Below are 17087 nucleotides of genomic sequence, written 5' to 3' on the forward strand. Positions count from 1 at the left end.
CGCATGGGCACGTGCGTGCATGCCTGCCAGCATACTGGTGCCAGGCGGGCTATTTAAACAGCTACTGCACTAGGAGTCCTTGCCTTCTAGTCTACCACTCTCCATTATCTGCTGTCTGTTGTATCCTGATCCTGTTGCTGACCTGACCTGTCTTGACTTCGCTTGACGCCGCCTGCACCAACCCAGCTTATCCTTTGACTATGCCTTTGCCTGTTCCCCTGCTATCTGCCTATGGTTGCTGACTTCTAGCCTGAACTTTGACTATCCGCTTGCCTGCTCCCTGTACCTGATCTGCCTGATAGATCCCGACCCGGCTTGTCTGACTCTGCTACTTCTCCAGCCTGTGACTACCACTTGCTACCTACTATCTGCAGTTACCGAGTTCCTGCTAGAACCTACCAGTCGCTGCTCCTGCTGACCTGCATCCTCTGCTTACCTGCATCTGCAACTGACCTGCATCCTGATCGTCTGGACTACCCACCTGTCGGTTGACATCGCAGATTTCTTTTGCTGTATCAGCGGCACTGAGCAGGAGGTGTAAGACGGCGCCCTCATCTCCATGTCAGGCTCCCCCACACGGTATGTGACATAGACATACATATGTCATATACCAAACATAACGTCATAGTATCAATTGATGATCGTAAACATGATTAGATTTCTCTGGATAGTACTATCAGCATTTCCATGCTCAAAATGTCTAGGACAGGTTAGGTAGGTATTGCCATAAACTGTACAGTATAGCACAAGTGTAGATATACGTATTATATTACATATATAGTGAAAAAATTAATGCAAGCTTGCCTTATGAGGGCATATGTAGAGAATAGATGGTTAAAAAGTATTGGGGGCAGATGCAGGAGTGTACAAGAAGGACAAGCCACCCCATGGAACACATCCGCAATGGACTCTTAGGAGATTCACAATTTAAGGATGCAATTATCATGGGCCAAACTAAATAGAATACCAAACAAATATAGATGTAGGTAACATGGCCTTCTATTTCTTGTTTAAAGGTGTCCCAGCAACTATCAAGGACAGACAACTTACCACATATTTATGGTTTTATAAGACATAACCGATTTCATAGATCCAGATGGGCTCAGAGGATCTTGAGGATCCATATTGTACTATTCATCACTTCCCACCAGCTGCCTTTGTATTAGCCTGAGAGTTTATAACGTGCTACACCACTCCCTTTTGTTGTTTGGTAGTTATTTGGTTTGGAACATGCATACTTAGTATGCTTGAATACCCACTGCAGGCTCCTTGCTACCTTTCCCACACAGGTTTTTGTAAAAAATGTTTTTAAGACATCTTTAGCAGCCACCGATCAGATTCCTGCATTAATGCCTTGGATTCCTGCATTATGATGTAGTAAGCAGAGAGAGAGAGAGGAAGGTACAAACTACAAATACGTATAGTCTTCAACCACTTGCCGACCAGCAGTAGTACATTTACTGCTGGTCAGCGGCTTCCCAGGGCACCATGACATACCAATAACATTGCTATACAGTCACATTTCACATAGACAAGTGTCATGAATGGAATCCATTCATAATATCATTGTTTACTGCTGTGTGTGATCTGTGATTGGTCACCAGTGATGGCATGGTAACTTGGCCAGTCACAGCACCCTGTACCTTATAATAGCTGTGGGCCAATCCCAGCATCACAATAGTAAACAATAAAGTCATGAATGAAAGCCATTCACGACAGTTCAAACAATTGCTGTTACAATGATCATCACTGTGACAAGCAATCACAGTGTTAAAAAAAAATCCCTGATCACCTCCCCAGAGTAGTACAGTGGCACTGTGGTGACACTGAACTACCTTGATGACGGTATAAAAAAATGTACAACAAAAATAAAAATCAAAGTTTAAAAAATTTAATAGACCATTTTATTTTTTTTTACATACTGTCACCAGTCATTATCCCTGATCAAGGCCACACCCGTATGATGATGCTATACTGCACTGATGAAAGTGTATTAAAATAAAACATTGTGAAAAAAAATTTTTATTCAGTTTCTTCAGTTTAAAAAAAAAAAAGTGACAAAAATTACAACCTAAAAAACTCACCATACCTCATATTTAAATACCTTGAGCTGTCTACTTTCCAAAAATGGGTCATTTGAGGGATATATGTACTGTCCTGGCATTTTAGAGTCCCAAGAAATGAGAGGAAGTCAATACATCAGGATTGATCAATTTTCAAATGTATACAGTGAGGAACAGAAGTATTTGAACACCCTGCGATTTTGCAAGTTCTCCCACTTAGAAATCATGGAGGGTTCTGAAATTCACATTGTAGGTGCATTCCCACTCTGAGAGAATTAAAAAAAAAATTCAGGAAATCACAAATTTATTTGTCTTGCACTGCTGAACATAAATATTTGAACACCTAAGAAACAGCAAGAATTCTGGCTCTCAAAGACCTATTACTGTGCCTTTAAAAGTCCACCTCTACTCCACTCATTAATCTAACTTAGTAGCACCTGTCTGAGCTCTTTAAAGACACCTGTCCACCCCACAGTCAGTCAGACGCCAACTACTACCATGGGCAAGACTAAAGAGCTGTCAAAAGACACCAGAGACAAAATTGTGGACCTCCACAAGGCTGGAAAGGGCTACGGGGCAATTGCCAAGCAGCTTGGTGAAAATAGATCAACTGTTGGAGCAATTGTTAGAAAATGGAAGAGGCTAAAGACGACTGTCAGTCTCCCTTGGACTGGGGCTCCATGCAAGATCTCACCTCGTGGGGTATCACTGATAAGAAAGGTGAGGAATCAGCCCAGAACTACAAGGGAGGAGCTGGTCAATGACTTGAAGAGAGCTGGGACCACAGTTTCAAAGGTCACTGTCAGTAGAACACTACGCCGTCATGGTTTCAAATCATGCATTGCACGGAATGTTCCCCTGCTCAAGTCATCACATGTCCAGGCCCTTCTGAAGTTTGCCAATGACCATCTGGATGATCCAGAGGAGGCATGGGAGAAAGTCATGTGGTCAGATGAGACCAAAGTAGAACTTTTTGATCTAAACTTCACTTGTCGTGTTTGGAGGAAAAAGGATGATTTGTATCCCAAGAACACCATCCCTACTGTGAAGAGTGGGGGTGCTTTGGGGGTGCCTTTCTGCGAAGGGGACAGGACGACTGCACTGTATTAAGGAGAGGATGAATGGGGCCATTTATTTTGACATTTTGAGCAACAACCTCCTTCCCTCAGTCAGAGCATTGAAGATGGGTCGTGGCTGGGTCTTCCAACATGACAACGAAATGAAGCACACAGCCAGGATAACCAAGGAGTGGCTCCGTAAGAAGCATATCAAGGTTCTGGAGTGGCCTAGCCAGTCTCCAGACCTAAATCCAATAGAACATCTTTGGAGGGAGCTGAAACTCTGTGTTGCTCAGCGACATCCCCTAAACCTGACAGATCTAGAGGAGATCTGTGTGGAGGAGTGGGCCAAAATCCCTGTTGCAGTGTGTGCAAACCTGGTCAAGATCTACAGGAAACGTTTGACCTCTGTAATTGCAAAGGCTTCTGTAACGAATATTAACACTGATTTTCTCAGGTGTTCAAATACTTATGTTCAGCAGTGCAAGACAAATTCTGTAAAAATCATACAATGTGATTTCCTGAATTTTTTTTTTTTAATTCTGTCTCTCAGAGTGGGAATGTGCCTACAATGTGAATTTCAGACCCCTCCATGATTTCTAAGTGAGAGAACTTGCAAAAAGACAGGGCATTGTTAATTCACTTCATCCTGCAAGAAGGTTTTACTAAGAACTGTGCAATCTATTTCAGGTTTTCATTGATTTTCCTTGGTTAGCATATTGTTTTTGAAGCTAATTGAACTGTATCTGTAATATATTTCAGCTGAATGTGCAGTAGGTTGTAACATCTGTGATCTTGATAAACCACTTCTAATGAAAGCTCTCACCAATAGGTGCTGGACATAAATAAATGTACAGCTGTGCTGCTTCACAGATCGGTGGCTCCAGATTCTTAACAAAAGGTCAAGTGTACACAGTACCTTTGAATTTTTGCTGCATGTTTGTTTTTTTTTTTTCTGAAACATGTGCCTTGTACTGATAAAGTTTAAAAATTCAGTTAATCTGTAAAACATTTTGAAACATGCAAATCTTGGTGCAGCTGTGCATGGTAGCCAATCAGCTTCTAATTTAAGCTTGTTCAATTAATCTTTGACAGTAAAAACTAAATTTTTGGGAGAGATATATAGATATATATATAGATATATATATATAGATATATATATATAGATATATATATAGATATATATATATATATATATATATATATATATATATATATATGCCTTTTTTCATCACACAGTGGATTGGATAGAAATAGTAGTTGTACAATAGCTCACAGACAGTGATAGGGACACTGCATTTCTAGCAAGATCACCAACTATTTTCTGTACCTGCTGAAAATGTTCTTGGCCTGAAATGTGAAAACAAATTCAGCCACCCCATCTAAGAACTGGTAGGCTCCAATAAATAACATTTTTGTTTTGAGGTTTAGACACTTTAACCACTAGCCAGCCGCCCACAGTACTTTTACTGTGGGAGAGCAACACAGCCTAGCACATGTGCAAGGGCACGAAGAAGCACAATCCTGTGATCGCTATGAGCAACCAGGGTGTCATGTGATCACTATGACCAATCTATGCAATCACATTATATTATGTAAACACACTGTCGTGAATGGCTTTCATTCATGAACAACTTACTGTTGTGAAGCTGTAATTGGCCCATAGCTGTCACATGGTAGCTGGCACCCTGTACCATGTGATTAGCTTTAGCCAATCACAGCATCACAACATTAACCAAGCTGTTATGAATGAAAAGTCATACATGACAGTTAAAACTATTGCATATAAGCAATAATAGTGTAAACCCCCCCCCCCCCATCCCATGGTGACGATGAACTAATCTGATGGCAGTATGTGAAAAAAATAGTAATAAAAAAAGAATAAAAAGAAACAAAGTTTAAAATGAAATAAAAATTTTTTTTTCTTTTTTTACATACTGTCAGCAGTCAGTATCCCTGATCACCACCACAGTTGTCATATGATGGCACTGTACTGCACTGGTGACCATGTGTAAACAAAAAAAAAAGTGAAAAATAGAATTGTATATCATTTCTAAATTTTACAATAAATTGTAACAAAAATGTGCAACTTGAAAAACTTGCCATGCCTCTTACTAAATATCTTAGACTGTCTACTTTCCAAAAAAGGGTAATTTGGAGGTATTTGTACTGTCCTGGCATTTTAGGGCCTCAAGAAATGAGCGGCAGTCAATACATCAGGATTGATCAATTTTGAAATGTATACACAATAGTTTGCACACTCTATAATTTTCACACAGACTAAATAATATACACTGATTTGGGTTATTTTTACTAATGAAATGTAGCAGAATACATTTTGGCCTAAATTTATGAAGAAAGATTAAAATAGAAACTAAGAAAAACGTGTTCTTTTTTTTTTTTCAAAATTATTGTTATTTTTTCGTTTATATAGCAAAGGAATAAAAAACCCATTGGTGATTAAATGCCACCAAAAGAAAGCTCTATGTATGTGAAAAAAAATTATACAAATTCATTTTGGTATATTGTTGCATGACTGAGTCATAAGTCTGACTGAATTGCAAGTTAAAGTAGCACAGTGCTGAATAGCAAAAAAATGGTCTGGTCATGAAGGGTCTAGTCAAAAAAAAGGTCAAGTGGTTAAATAGCTAAATACATTCCAGATATTTAAAAAAAAAAGGTTTGCAGTTTGTTCTCTTTTTAAATCAGCCACATTCAGAGTAGAAAAGCCTGTTACCTGCTGGCTTACTCTGTGGAAGCAGTAGTCCCCCACAGAGGTCTGACACTCCCCCATTCTGAATCCGATCTATAGCTCTGCAATCTGCAAAGCTCATGCATTCTGCTGATTGGAGAGCTGTAGCTTTGGCTCAGCTGGGTACATGTCAGACCTCTGCAGAGAGACCACTGCTTCCATGCAGAGGGCAAGGGTTATTCTCTGGAGCACTCTGAGTTTGGCAATACATTTGCATACAGCATCATTTGTACAAGGTTTAATGTGTTTCTAAGTTGATTAGCTAAAACCCAATCCCAAGAACTAAAAAAAAAAATCTGTACTTGCATTGTGGGCCCCATCACACTGCAAGGGTTAAATTCTCCTTAACCCAGTAATGACACAGCAACACATATATACAGCGTCCAGGAGGTGGGCTTTAAACCTGGGCGCTGCATATATATGTTGCTGTGTTTGTGTCGGGAGTGTGTCCCATAGCGCACTCCCAACACAGAAACCTTGTATTTACGATTGGGACCCGAAACTCCCTCTGATTGGCTATCACAGTGATCAGTCTCTGTGCAGCCCGCCCATGTGTTTTCATTCTCTTCTGAATGGAGAAAAAGATACATTGTATATGTACAAGATCCACTTTAACCAGTTGCAGACTCGGGATGTCTTAGACACGTCCAAAAAATGCCGTAATTGTACAGAGGACGTGTGTAACATGTCCAGTCCTTCGGCCCTGCTGCCAGGACCTCCCCTGTCCCGAAGTAATGACAGCTGGAGTTGCCAAACTAAGGTATCCTTTTATCATGCCGCGGTAAATGACCGCTGCTCAGTCCTCTGGCATTCTCAGATGAGACCATTTTCCTCTGAATGCCTGTTCATGAAGCGGTGTGGATTGCTTCTCCTAATGAGGAGTGAAGTGATCTACAAACACTTTCAACTCTAGAAAACGGCTACTGTTACTGTAATCTCGCAAGATTACTGTAAGAGATCAGTCAAACACCACACAGTTTACTAAGTAGTGGTAAATTACCTCTCTCTGAGGAGATCGCTCAGTATCACACTACACACACACATCGACCTACCTTTCACTGTCTTGGGGGCTCTGATTGAGGATGAAGGAAGTCAATAATCTTCCTCCTTCCTCCTCAGTTCTCCCGGGATTCACTCTTCTCTCCCCAATTCTCCACCTCTAGGCTGGAGAATCTGGTGGGAAAATTTTCACACAGATCGCTAGTGAAGGGCTGACATTGCTCCTTCAAACACTGGCATTTCTGTTTCTGTCAGTGACAGATTCTCTGAGTGCACAGATGATCAGTGGAGAACATGTTCTCCACTGATCATCTTTGTTTCCTAAATCACTAATGATCTCAGATCAGCAACTACCCTTAGGATCGCTGCTGATCTCAGTTCCATAAAAGGACACCTAAAACAGTCTGGCAATGTTTACCAACAACATTGCTCATAATAAACATTGTTCCATTTTGTATCTGTTTATTCATCTACAGATCAAAGGGTTGAACTTCCATCTGTAGATGAAGTCAGGTAAACCAAGTGTTTTTTTTTTTTTTTTTTTCTTTCTACATTAAATATTCCTCTGCTTATCCTCTTATTAACATTTAGTTTACTCCAATCAGCCCTAATTAACTCCATATTCTCCTCCATTCAATTATTATTTTCCTGCTGTTTTTTTTGTTAGCCTTTTATTACCTTAAAATATTCAAACTTTTTTTTGTTTTTGTTTGTTTTGTTCGTTAATATTTTTACACCTTTAACATACATTTACAAATTTCACATTTAAGAAAGTGCAAAACTGAAAAAAACACTTTATTTAATTTGTGATTAACTTTACAATACTTTGTACTAGAATCATAATTTTAGTGTCATTTTAAACAGGACAAATTACAGAATAAAATATGCACCTTTTTATGTGCAGTAACACTATTTTTAAACTACACTGCTCAAATAAGTACATTTTGTTATTTTTAATTGTTTAAGGATTGTGGGGAAGAAAATCATTATTGCAAGACAATTTTCACAAAAAGAAAGCCTTGTTTGTCCTTAAAAAAAATATATGTAAGTTTTTTTTTAATCTTAAGTAATGACAAAGTTATTGCTGAATAAACAGGTCCATAGCAGACATGTAAAAATTGCTCTGGTCCATTGAGGAGGGGGGTGAACAGGTGTGAGAGGGGAAGTGGATATAATACAAGAAAGATGTAAACAAACAAAAACATGTGTAAAAAAGAAAATCAATAAATAAAAAATAATAATCATTGATCTGGGTCAGGGTCAGTATATTCCACATAGGATTTTAAAAACGCATTTTTTTTAAATTATTATCAGTGTCTGTGTGCTTTAGGTAGGATAAAAAGCAAAATGTGCACTATTTCTGGGCCTTACTACAAACAAAAAAATAGCATAAACTTATGTGGTATTGCTGCAATTGTCAGGGGTAGGAAAATGTATTTTGGGTTGTTCTTTGTAGAAAGTTATGGTAATAGCAAGAAATATGCAGATAAATTTAATATTTTTTACTGTTTTGGGCTGAATTTTCTTTAATAATTAAAAAAAAAAAAAATCAGGAGATATCAATTATCATTTACCACCAAACGAAATCCCAATTTGTCCTGAAAAACCAAGGTGTAATCCACCTGGTAGTAGTGATCAAATGTGCAGTTTTACTAACACATCAAAGTTGCAAAATTGGGTCTGGGTGTTAAGGTTTGTTTTACTGTCAGTCATGATGGTGTTGAGGTTTGAGGAATAAGGTGTTAAGCAGGGTATACATGCATAGTTTTTTATTTTCATTCAACCAGCGGGTTGAACAAATAAGAAAAACGAAATAAAGGCCCACATCTACACAAGTGATATGGATGCAGGGTTCTTTCCAGCTGCCCAATTGTATTGTTAAGGGAACTGGCTGCACAGATGGAGGGAGCCTGCTGGAGCAAGTAATTTGGACAAGTATTACACTTTTTAATCCTCATTCTCTAATGTGCATTAAACCCTTGCAGTGTGTGTGTGTGTTTGTGTGTGTTGTGGCGTGCACTGCAAGGGTAGTTTTTATTATTATTCTTGTAGTGGGGCTTTCATATCAGTTTGATTAGGTACAGTAAATGCAGCTGATAAATTTATATGCAATAGAAAGTAAAACATTAACTGGAAGCGTGGTAGTAATTATAGAACTTGAAAGAACCATTAGAAGTCTGTTGTAAGTGACCTATTTAAAATAACCAGCTGGCTGTCCTGGAAGATCCTGCTGCTTTTGTCAAGATAAGATATACTTGATTAGCTTACTATAGCAGTCTGCAGAAGCTATGTACTGTGTGTTTATCGTGTGCTTCTGTTTATCTGTAGCTTGGCTAAAGTCTGCTTTGCTACATACAGTACATGTTGCTTTCTTTTAGTCTATTATGCTGTTTGAAAGCTGTATCAATAGTAAATAAAATAATTTATTATGATCTTTCTTTATTTGTTCTTGTTCCTTTATTAATTACTCTGATAAATACTACTGCAAAGGTACTTTTACTGTCAAAATATAATACGTTTGGTTTTGAAAATGATACTTATTACTTCTGTGTGAAGTGTCAAGTGTATTAGGTTTAAAATTAAAGTGCAGATATACGTAGGTTATTGTAGGAGAATGGCAATACACCTGCATGAGTGAAGAAAAGCATCTCCTCCTTGCCTTCTGAGAGACACAGGAAGTATTTCACCTTCAGATCATACAGTTGCCTACAGGAGGATTGGACCCTGACCCTGATTGGACCCTGACCAAAAAAGAAACTGTAGATCAACCCAGAATAACTCCTCCCACTACAAGCATGCCTCATTTTTTTTTTGCCAGTGTCCTAGAAGGATGAATGTCTTTTCTTCAACTCTGAGTAAAAGACCAAGCTATTTTGCTAGCACCATTTTTTCTCACTTTTCAAGATCATTTTCTTCAGTCAATACTTTTCACTGCTGCTAAAGCTACTCAGCCTGGCTGTTTGGACTTTGCTAGACTGGCGCTACGGGGATAACCCAGAAGTGACTTTCAGACACTGTGTTCTTCCAACGGTGCTTTCCAGGATCCATTCTTGAGAAAAGTTAGCTGTGGAGTGCATTGCAGGTTGGTCCAGAGTCGTTGGCAATGCTTTAGCGCTTGCACTGTCTCTGAATACTCAGTGAGTGGGCCAGTTGGGTCGAGCACCAGGAGCTACCTCAAGTACATGGATCACTGGGCGCATTTAAAATCTCACATTTCCTGCCAGGTTCCACAGCAGAAGAAATTAATGCTATGGTCCTAAGCATTGATATCCACTGGGTGGAGTATCACATGTGTACACTTCATGTGCTTTTTCCCCATATTCAATGTCCAGGAAGCATCTCTCCACAGCTGCTTCTACTTTGCAAAGAGCCATGTAGAACTTCAATCTTCAATTAATTCCTGCTGCCCAACTAGATTGACTTTGGTCACCTCTGACCATCCAACCCTCACCTGCTACCAGCTGTCTGGGTTTTGTGACTCCCCAAGGTCTTACCTCATACTGTGATCCTTTCATTGCCTTGCTGCCAAACAGCCACAACATGTATGATTATGGATATGTTACAAATTTACCACTGTACCAGGTTCCCCATCTCACCCTCTACTAACTGCTATGGAGATGCTTGCAGCAAACCTGCTGATGGTGACAATTTCTGCAGCCTGGATTCCTGTTGTCCTCTGCTCCTAGAGTCCATTCTTCCTTAGCTTCATCAGGTGCAAATCACCACAACATGTGCCTTCACCTGCAGATTATATATCTGATCTACCAGCAGCCTTATGCCTAGAACACACGATGAGAATATCGGACCAAAAAAAAAAAAAAAAAAGAGCGATCGTCCGATCAGTAATGCACAGCTTTCAAGAGCTGATCACGACAGTTCATGCGAAAATATCCAAAGGGACAAGCACAAAAAATTTTCTCCAAAGATAACAGAACTAATGATTTTCATGTAATGAATATAGTATTTGTACAAAATAAATTGAGTGACCAAGACCACACATGGTTGGAAATGAAACCATACATTACAATACTTCACTTCTAAAGTTTGTATTCTGCTTTGAGAATTTTTTCTTAACTTTAGTAACCTATTCATTTTCAATATGAGATTAGCATGCAAAAGAAAAAAAAAAGATAATTCATCTAATATTCTGAAGTGTGTACTAGGCTTTAGCTGCCTCTGAGCCATGAGCTGCTGGGACTAGTTTTGAGTCATTTCAGTCTTTACCTGGTGAGCTTGCTTTGGAGGAGTCACAGTTCTCTGCTGTTACTCCCAAGTTAGAAAGAGACTGTTTTGGCTCTCAATGTGGTGTGCACCACTCTGAAACTAGAGAATCAGCCTGTCACTGCTACCAGTGCTATTCCTAATCTTGTGTTCTTTCGAGCCCCTAAGGCTGCAAAGACTTTCCTGGGGCACTGTTTTTTTCATGTCTTCCTCTATGGAGACTGGAAGATCCCCAACAGGAATTTGCTTGAACTACAGCGAGCCTTCTGACTCCTTTCAACATCCCCTGCATATGCTCCACGTCATGGGCCTTTGTATTGTTTTTTGCTAGGACAATACAAAGGTAGCAGAAAATAGAAACAAAATACAAATAAATCACAGTTTGTAATTGTTGAGGCTTGGAGCTGCAAACCTACTGTCCTAGGTCTTGTGCCCATGTATACCATTTTGGTAAATACAACCAGACCTTAATAAATGTACAGAAAATATTGTTACTAGCAGGGGCAGCACTACAGAGAACTGTTTTTTTATGAATTATTCAAATAACTTCTAGTTTTGGATAACAAGTATAGATTATTACAGGCACTATTAATATTTTTCGTTTTTTTTTATGTTTTATATTATATATTTTGAGTTGTTTTTTAAACCCTTAGCAATATAACTGTACTGTACAGTTATCCTCTATTGACCTCCATCAACACCTCCAAGTCCTATACTTTCATTTCCATAAGCATTTGTAAAGGCTATTTTTTTATGGACAAATGATAAACATGTTATTGCACAGAGCGGCCTGAACCTCCTCTGCTGTGGCCCCCCGCCGGCAATTTTGACTCCTGCTCTTCTTTGCGCACCCTGTGGGTTTGTTTCCGAGCCAAGCTGTGTGTGTCTATTTCTGTAAAGCAGGGTTTCTCAACCAGGGTTCTTCCAGAGGTTGCCAGGGGTGCTTTGAGCAGTGAGCAATTTTTGTCTCTCAGGTTCCCACTTACACCATTGATCTTTTTAGCAATCTGTAAGGGGGTAATTCTTCCCACTAACCATAAGTGTAGGGAGCATTCTTCCCAAAGACTATCACACTAATGTATCATGAATTGTAGATAGTCATATTAGCAGGGGTTCCCTCAGACCGGAAAGTTATGTCAAAGGTTCCTCTGCATTGAAAAGGTTCAGAAAGGCTGCTATAAACAGACTGTTTACTATACGTCCCAGAGGTGGACAGCTCCTCTTTTGGAATGAATAAAGACTAAAAAAGCTCAGTCAGGAGACTTGTGTAGTGGTGGCTTTGCACCTCAGCAAGCTGCACAATATTGAACAGAGGAGACGGGTAGGTGTATGATTCAAGATGGTTATTTTAAATGGCTAACTGTACTCAATTTTTTTACAATCATTCTATCTAATGCTGTGATACGGGGGTGTTTAGCTTAGTGGTAGGTACTGTGAGTCAATGACAGACGGCATTTTGGTTTAAGGGTGTGGCAGCCTGTTTTTGTTAAAAAGAAACAGAATGAAAGTTCTTATAACAGCATGTTTCCCAAGCAGGGGTCATTCTTTGGCAAACAGATGTAAAATACCAAGCCACGTGGCTCTTAGGCTCACTTAGCCTTGGTTGCAGTACCTAGCTGCATGGGCCCACTCCCGGCCTCCAAAATGTTGTTCTCCAGCCTCCCTGTGTTTGCTCACGCTCTCTGAGACTTTAGCACTTCCTCCAGCCTCCCTGGACTCACTAGCCGCCTTGGCTTTCCCAGCCTCCCAGAACTTCTCTTGGTCTCCCAGGCCCATACAGCCACCCTGACCTTCCCAGGCCTTCAGACAAGGCGTTCCCCTCACCAGTAATGCAGTCTCTGACAGAAACAACCAGGGGTTGTCAGGGGACCCCTGACAGGGGTCTGTCTCCAAATGGCTTAAAATGATCCTGACCACTTGTGCTCTCAAGTAGGCTGTAGGCAATTAGCAAAGCCCCGACACAGGACTCCATTCCACCCAATATTCTCTGAAACCTTCTAACTTCAAGCCCAAATCTGGACTTACCAAATCCAGAGAAAACTTAAGACATAGTTTTTTCCATTTACAACATACAGTATTTGCTGGCACTTCTCAAACTGACTCTTTGGGAGTCCTATGTCCATTTTAAACCCATTTAAATAGTGGCAGGGACTCTCCTTTATCATACACTAGAAACACATTCATATAAAACTTTTAATCTTTAATAATGTGGCTATCATTATCATCTAAAGGTGTGAACCATTTTAAACTAAATTAATTGCTAGTAATTTTATATTAAAAGTGCTACTTCAGCATTGGGCAGATGTAAACAAATACGTTCTACTGTACTGGATATACAGGCCATGGGGTGCCTTTAATCCAATAGCTATTACAGCATTAATATGAAAACGTTAATACTATTACTTTATCCTGAAGGGGTAGGTGGCAGGAGCAGTGGTCTGAGTAAAATTATAACGTACGCTCACTGACCACTTTATTAGGTACACCTGTTCAATTGCTTGGTAGCACAAATTGCTAATCAGCCAATTGCATGGCAGCAACTCAGTGCATTTAGGCATGTAGACGTAGTGAAGAAAACTTGCTGAAGTTCAAAATGAGCATCAGAATGGGGAAGAGAGGGGATTTAAGTGACTTTGAATGTGGCATGGTTGTTGCTGCCAGACAGGCTGGTCTGAGTATTTCAAAAACTGCCGATCTACTGGGATTTTCACGCACAACCATCTCTAGGGTTTACAGAAAAAGGTTCAAAATAAGATATCCAGTGAGCGGCAGTTGTGTGGACGAAAATGCCTTGTTGATGTCAGAAGTCAGAGGAGAATAGGTAAACTGGTTGCTGCGACATTCAGATGGTAGGGTCAGAATTTGGCGTAAACAACATGAAACCATGGATCCATCCTCCCTTGTATCAATGTTTCAGGCTTGTGGTGTAATGGTGTGGGGGATATTTTCTTGGCACCAGCAAGGTGTACCTAATAAAGTGGCCAGTGAGTGTATGATTCGTATCATTATTGAATACATATTGGTAGGATTTTACTGTAATTCCTTCATACTAGCTCAGAACTCTGAATCAGCTGTATTGACTTTATGTATTCTTCTGGAACCACAAAGTAGCAAGGCACCAACAGCTTTAAGGAATGTTTAGGAGAAATGTTAGGTTGACTTTGTGGGATCAAGCAAAACGCATACAATTTCTTGGAATAAATGAATTCTCAGTATTCTCTCTTTCCTTTTCTTTTAGGTTAGAAATGTAAGACGAACTCTTCATCTAAGCACTGTGGGTTTCTACAGCACATCAGTACCCTCTAGTGGTAAGTGAATATGTATGATTGTGAAAAAGCTAAAGGGACTTACACACTGCAAGCATACTAAGGAAATCATTTCTTGTTGCTTGAAGTGACCAATCAGCTTCCAACTGCCAATTCTGCAGTGTAGAGCTGACGTTTTAACTGAGATTCTGACTAGATGCTATGGGTATCAAGAAACTTTCCTGTTGATACCTTTTTCATGTATACCTCTAGGTACAGCAATTTACTTCATTTCTTTAAAATGACAGTCTCTTTAAAGAATAAGTTCACCTTTAAAAAAAAATGTATGCACATCTTTTTGCAGGTAAAACAACTATGATTTTATTATTATTTTGATTTTTGTTTTTACAATGGAGCCTAAAAAGCATTGCACCCACAATCAGCAGATTGCAGGTGCAATGCCAGGTGGCAGCCATTGATAGTTGTATTTCTGTTTATTCACAGAGTCTGTGAATGAATAACATGGCCATGTGGGCAGAGCCCTGCACAGCCGCACTCTTTTCAAATAGTGACAGTGGGTTTGGGGAGAAGATCCCCCTCCCGCTGTCACAAGGATGGGGGGGATCGGGGGGAGAGAAGGCAGGAGCTGGAACATGTTACATGTTCCACCCTAAATACAGGTGGCACATGTAACATGTTCCGAAAGTGAACTTAGTCTTTAACCACTTCCAGTCCGGACACTTTTACCCCCTTCCTGTTCAGGCAATTTTCAGCTTTCAGTGCTATCACACTTTGAATAACAATTGCGCGGTCATGCAACACTGTACCCATGTGAATTTTTAGCATTTTTTTGAGACAGATAAAGCTTTATTTTGGTGGTATTTATTCACCACTGGGATTTTTATTTTTTTTTCTATGTAAATTAAAAAGTCAGAAAATTTTAAAAAGTGTTTTTCTTATAAAATTTTGCAAATAAATAGTATTTCATCATAAATCTTGGCCAAAATGTATTCCGTTATATTTTTAGTAAGAAAAAAATCACCCAAATTTGTTTATAACCAAAAATTATAATTTTGAAACATTTTTTTTACATTTTATTTTTTATATTTTTATTTATTTATTTTTTTACATACTGTCACCCTAGCAGCACAGTGTCACCATGGTGACACTGTACTACTTGCCGTGGGTGATGAAGATTTTTTTTTACACTGATTGCTTTTATACCCATAAAGGATGTAAAAGCAATCATTTCGCCTTCTCTCTAGCTGCATTCTTGCAGCAATTGAGAACTACTGAGTGAGCTGTGATTGGTCACAGCTTGTCACATGGTACAAGGCTGTTGTGAATAGCCTTGTACCATGTGACCTCTGTGATCATTCACAGATTTCACTCGTAGTAAGCAATGATGTCACAAGTGACATCTTGCATACTACTATGCATGTGAACACTGATTGGCCAATCAGTGATCACATGATCGAGACCTCGTACAGAGGTCCCGTCTGACGATCGGTGTTCCACTGTGTCCGGAGGACACAGCGGGCACCGGATCGCGGTGCTGCCTGCTCCCAGGGAAGGTGCGGGGAGGCCGTTTATAAACGGCCACCCGACCCTGCACTGCCACCGTCCGGCCGCTTATATACAATGTCCGGATGGGAGGTGGTTAAAGCACCCTTGCAGTGAATCCTTCTCTTGCTTAAAGCATCAATTTACCAGTCTGAAGAAACAAATACATTCCTTGCACGTGCTGGCAATGTAACTGTCATTGGCTTGTGCTCTCAACCAAACTGTCAAACCATCAAATGGCTGGTGTCAAAACCAGGGCCGGTGCTAGACTATTTTGCACCCTAGGCAAGACCAGCAACTTGCACCCGCCATCTTTTAAAAAAAATAAAACTTCACGTGTAGTTCTACTTCACCCCTCCTAGCACACATCCTCTATCCCCCTCAAATTTTCCACCCAAACATAAATCCTCTCCCCCCAAATCCCCCCTCCTAGCATATATCCCCTCAATTTTACCTCCTGGCACAAATCCCCCTAAATCCCTTCTAGCACAACCCCCTCCAAATTACCCTTCCCAGCACTACTCCCCTCTCCTAGCACAAATCCCCCCCCCCCCCCCCCCTAACACAAATCCCGCCCCAATCTGCTATCCTAACACAAATCCCCCCTCCTAGCACAAATCCCCCCTCCCAGCACCAATTTTCTTCCTTCAGTCCCCCCACCTAGGTCAAATTCCCCTAAATCCCTCCTCTAGCTAAAACCCCTCCAAATTATCATTCCGAGCATAAAATCCCCCCATCTATTTTGGCACAAATACCCTAAAGCCTCTCTTCTACTCCTAGCACATTTACCCCCATTTTTTCTCCTAGCACAGGGATAGGCAACCTGTGGCTCTCTAGCTGTTCTGGAACTACATTTCCCATGAGGCATTGCAAAAATTACAAAACTGACAGTTACAGCTATGATTGCAGAGGCATGATGGAACTTGTAGTCCTGTGGCTCTCAGGTTGCCTACCCCTGTCCTAGCACAAATTCCCCCCTCATCATTCCCGTTACCCTTCCCAGCACAAATAGCCCCCATCTCCCCTCCTGCACAAACCTCTCATCACAGCAGAAATTATTGTTACCCCCCCCCCCCCCCCACCCTTTCATTGTGTACAGTTCCCCTGGCCTGTAAGCTCCGCCCTCCCCCAAACGTACAGGCAGGAAACCAGGTGAAGGTGTGGGTTGTGCTCTCAGTCCTGCCAA

General features: G+C 40.3%; 1 protein-coding gene across 1 annotated transcript in view; it reads left to right on the forward strand.

Moving 5' to 3' along the window:
• Nucleotides 1–17087, forward strand: part of MCUB (mitochondrial calcium uniporter dominant negative subunit beta) — a 143861-nt gene that overhangs the window by 97469 nt on the left and 29305 nt on the right. The window contains exon 2 of the mRNA XM_089668502.1: nt 14332–14401. Coding sequence (XP_089524628.1) covers nt 14332–14401 — 70 coding nt within the window. The remainder of the gene's footprint in view (nt 1–14331; nt 14402–17087) is intronic.

The sequence above is a fragment of the Staurois parvus genome, unplaced genomic scaffold (assembly GCF_062004578.1).
Source record: "Staurois parvus isolate SC_StPar_1 unplaced genomic scaffold, SC_StPar_1.0 ptg000058l, whole genome shotgun sequence".
NCBI lineage: Eukaryota > Metazoa > Chordata > Amphibia > Anura > Ranidae > Staurois > Staurois parvus.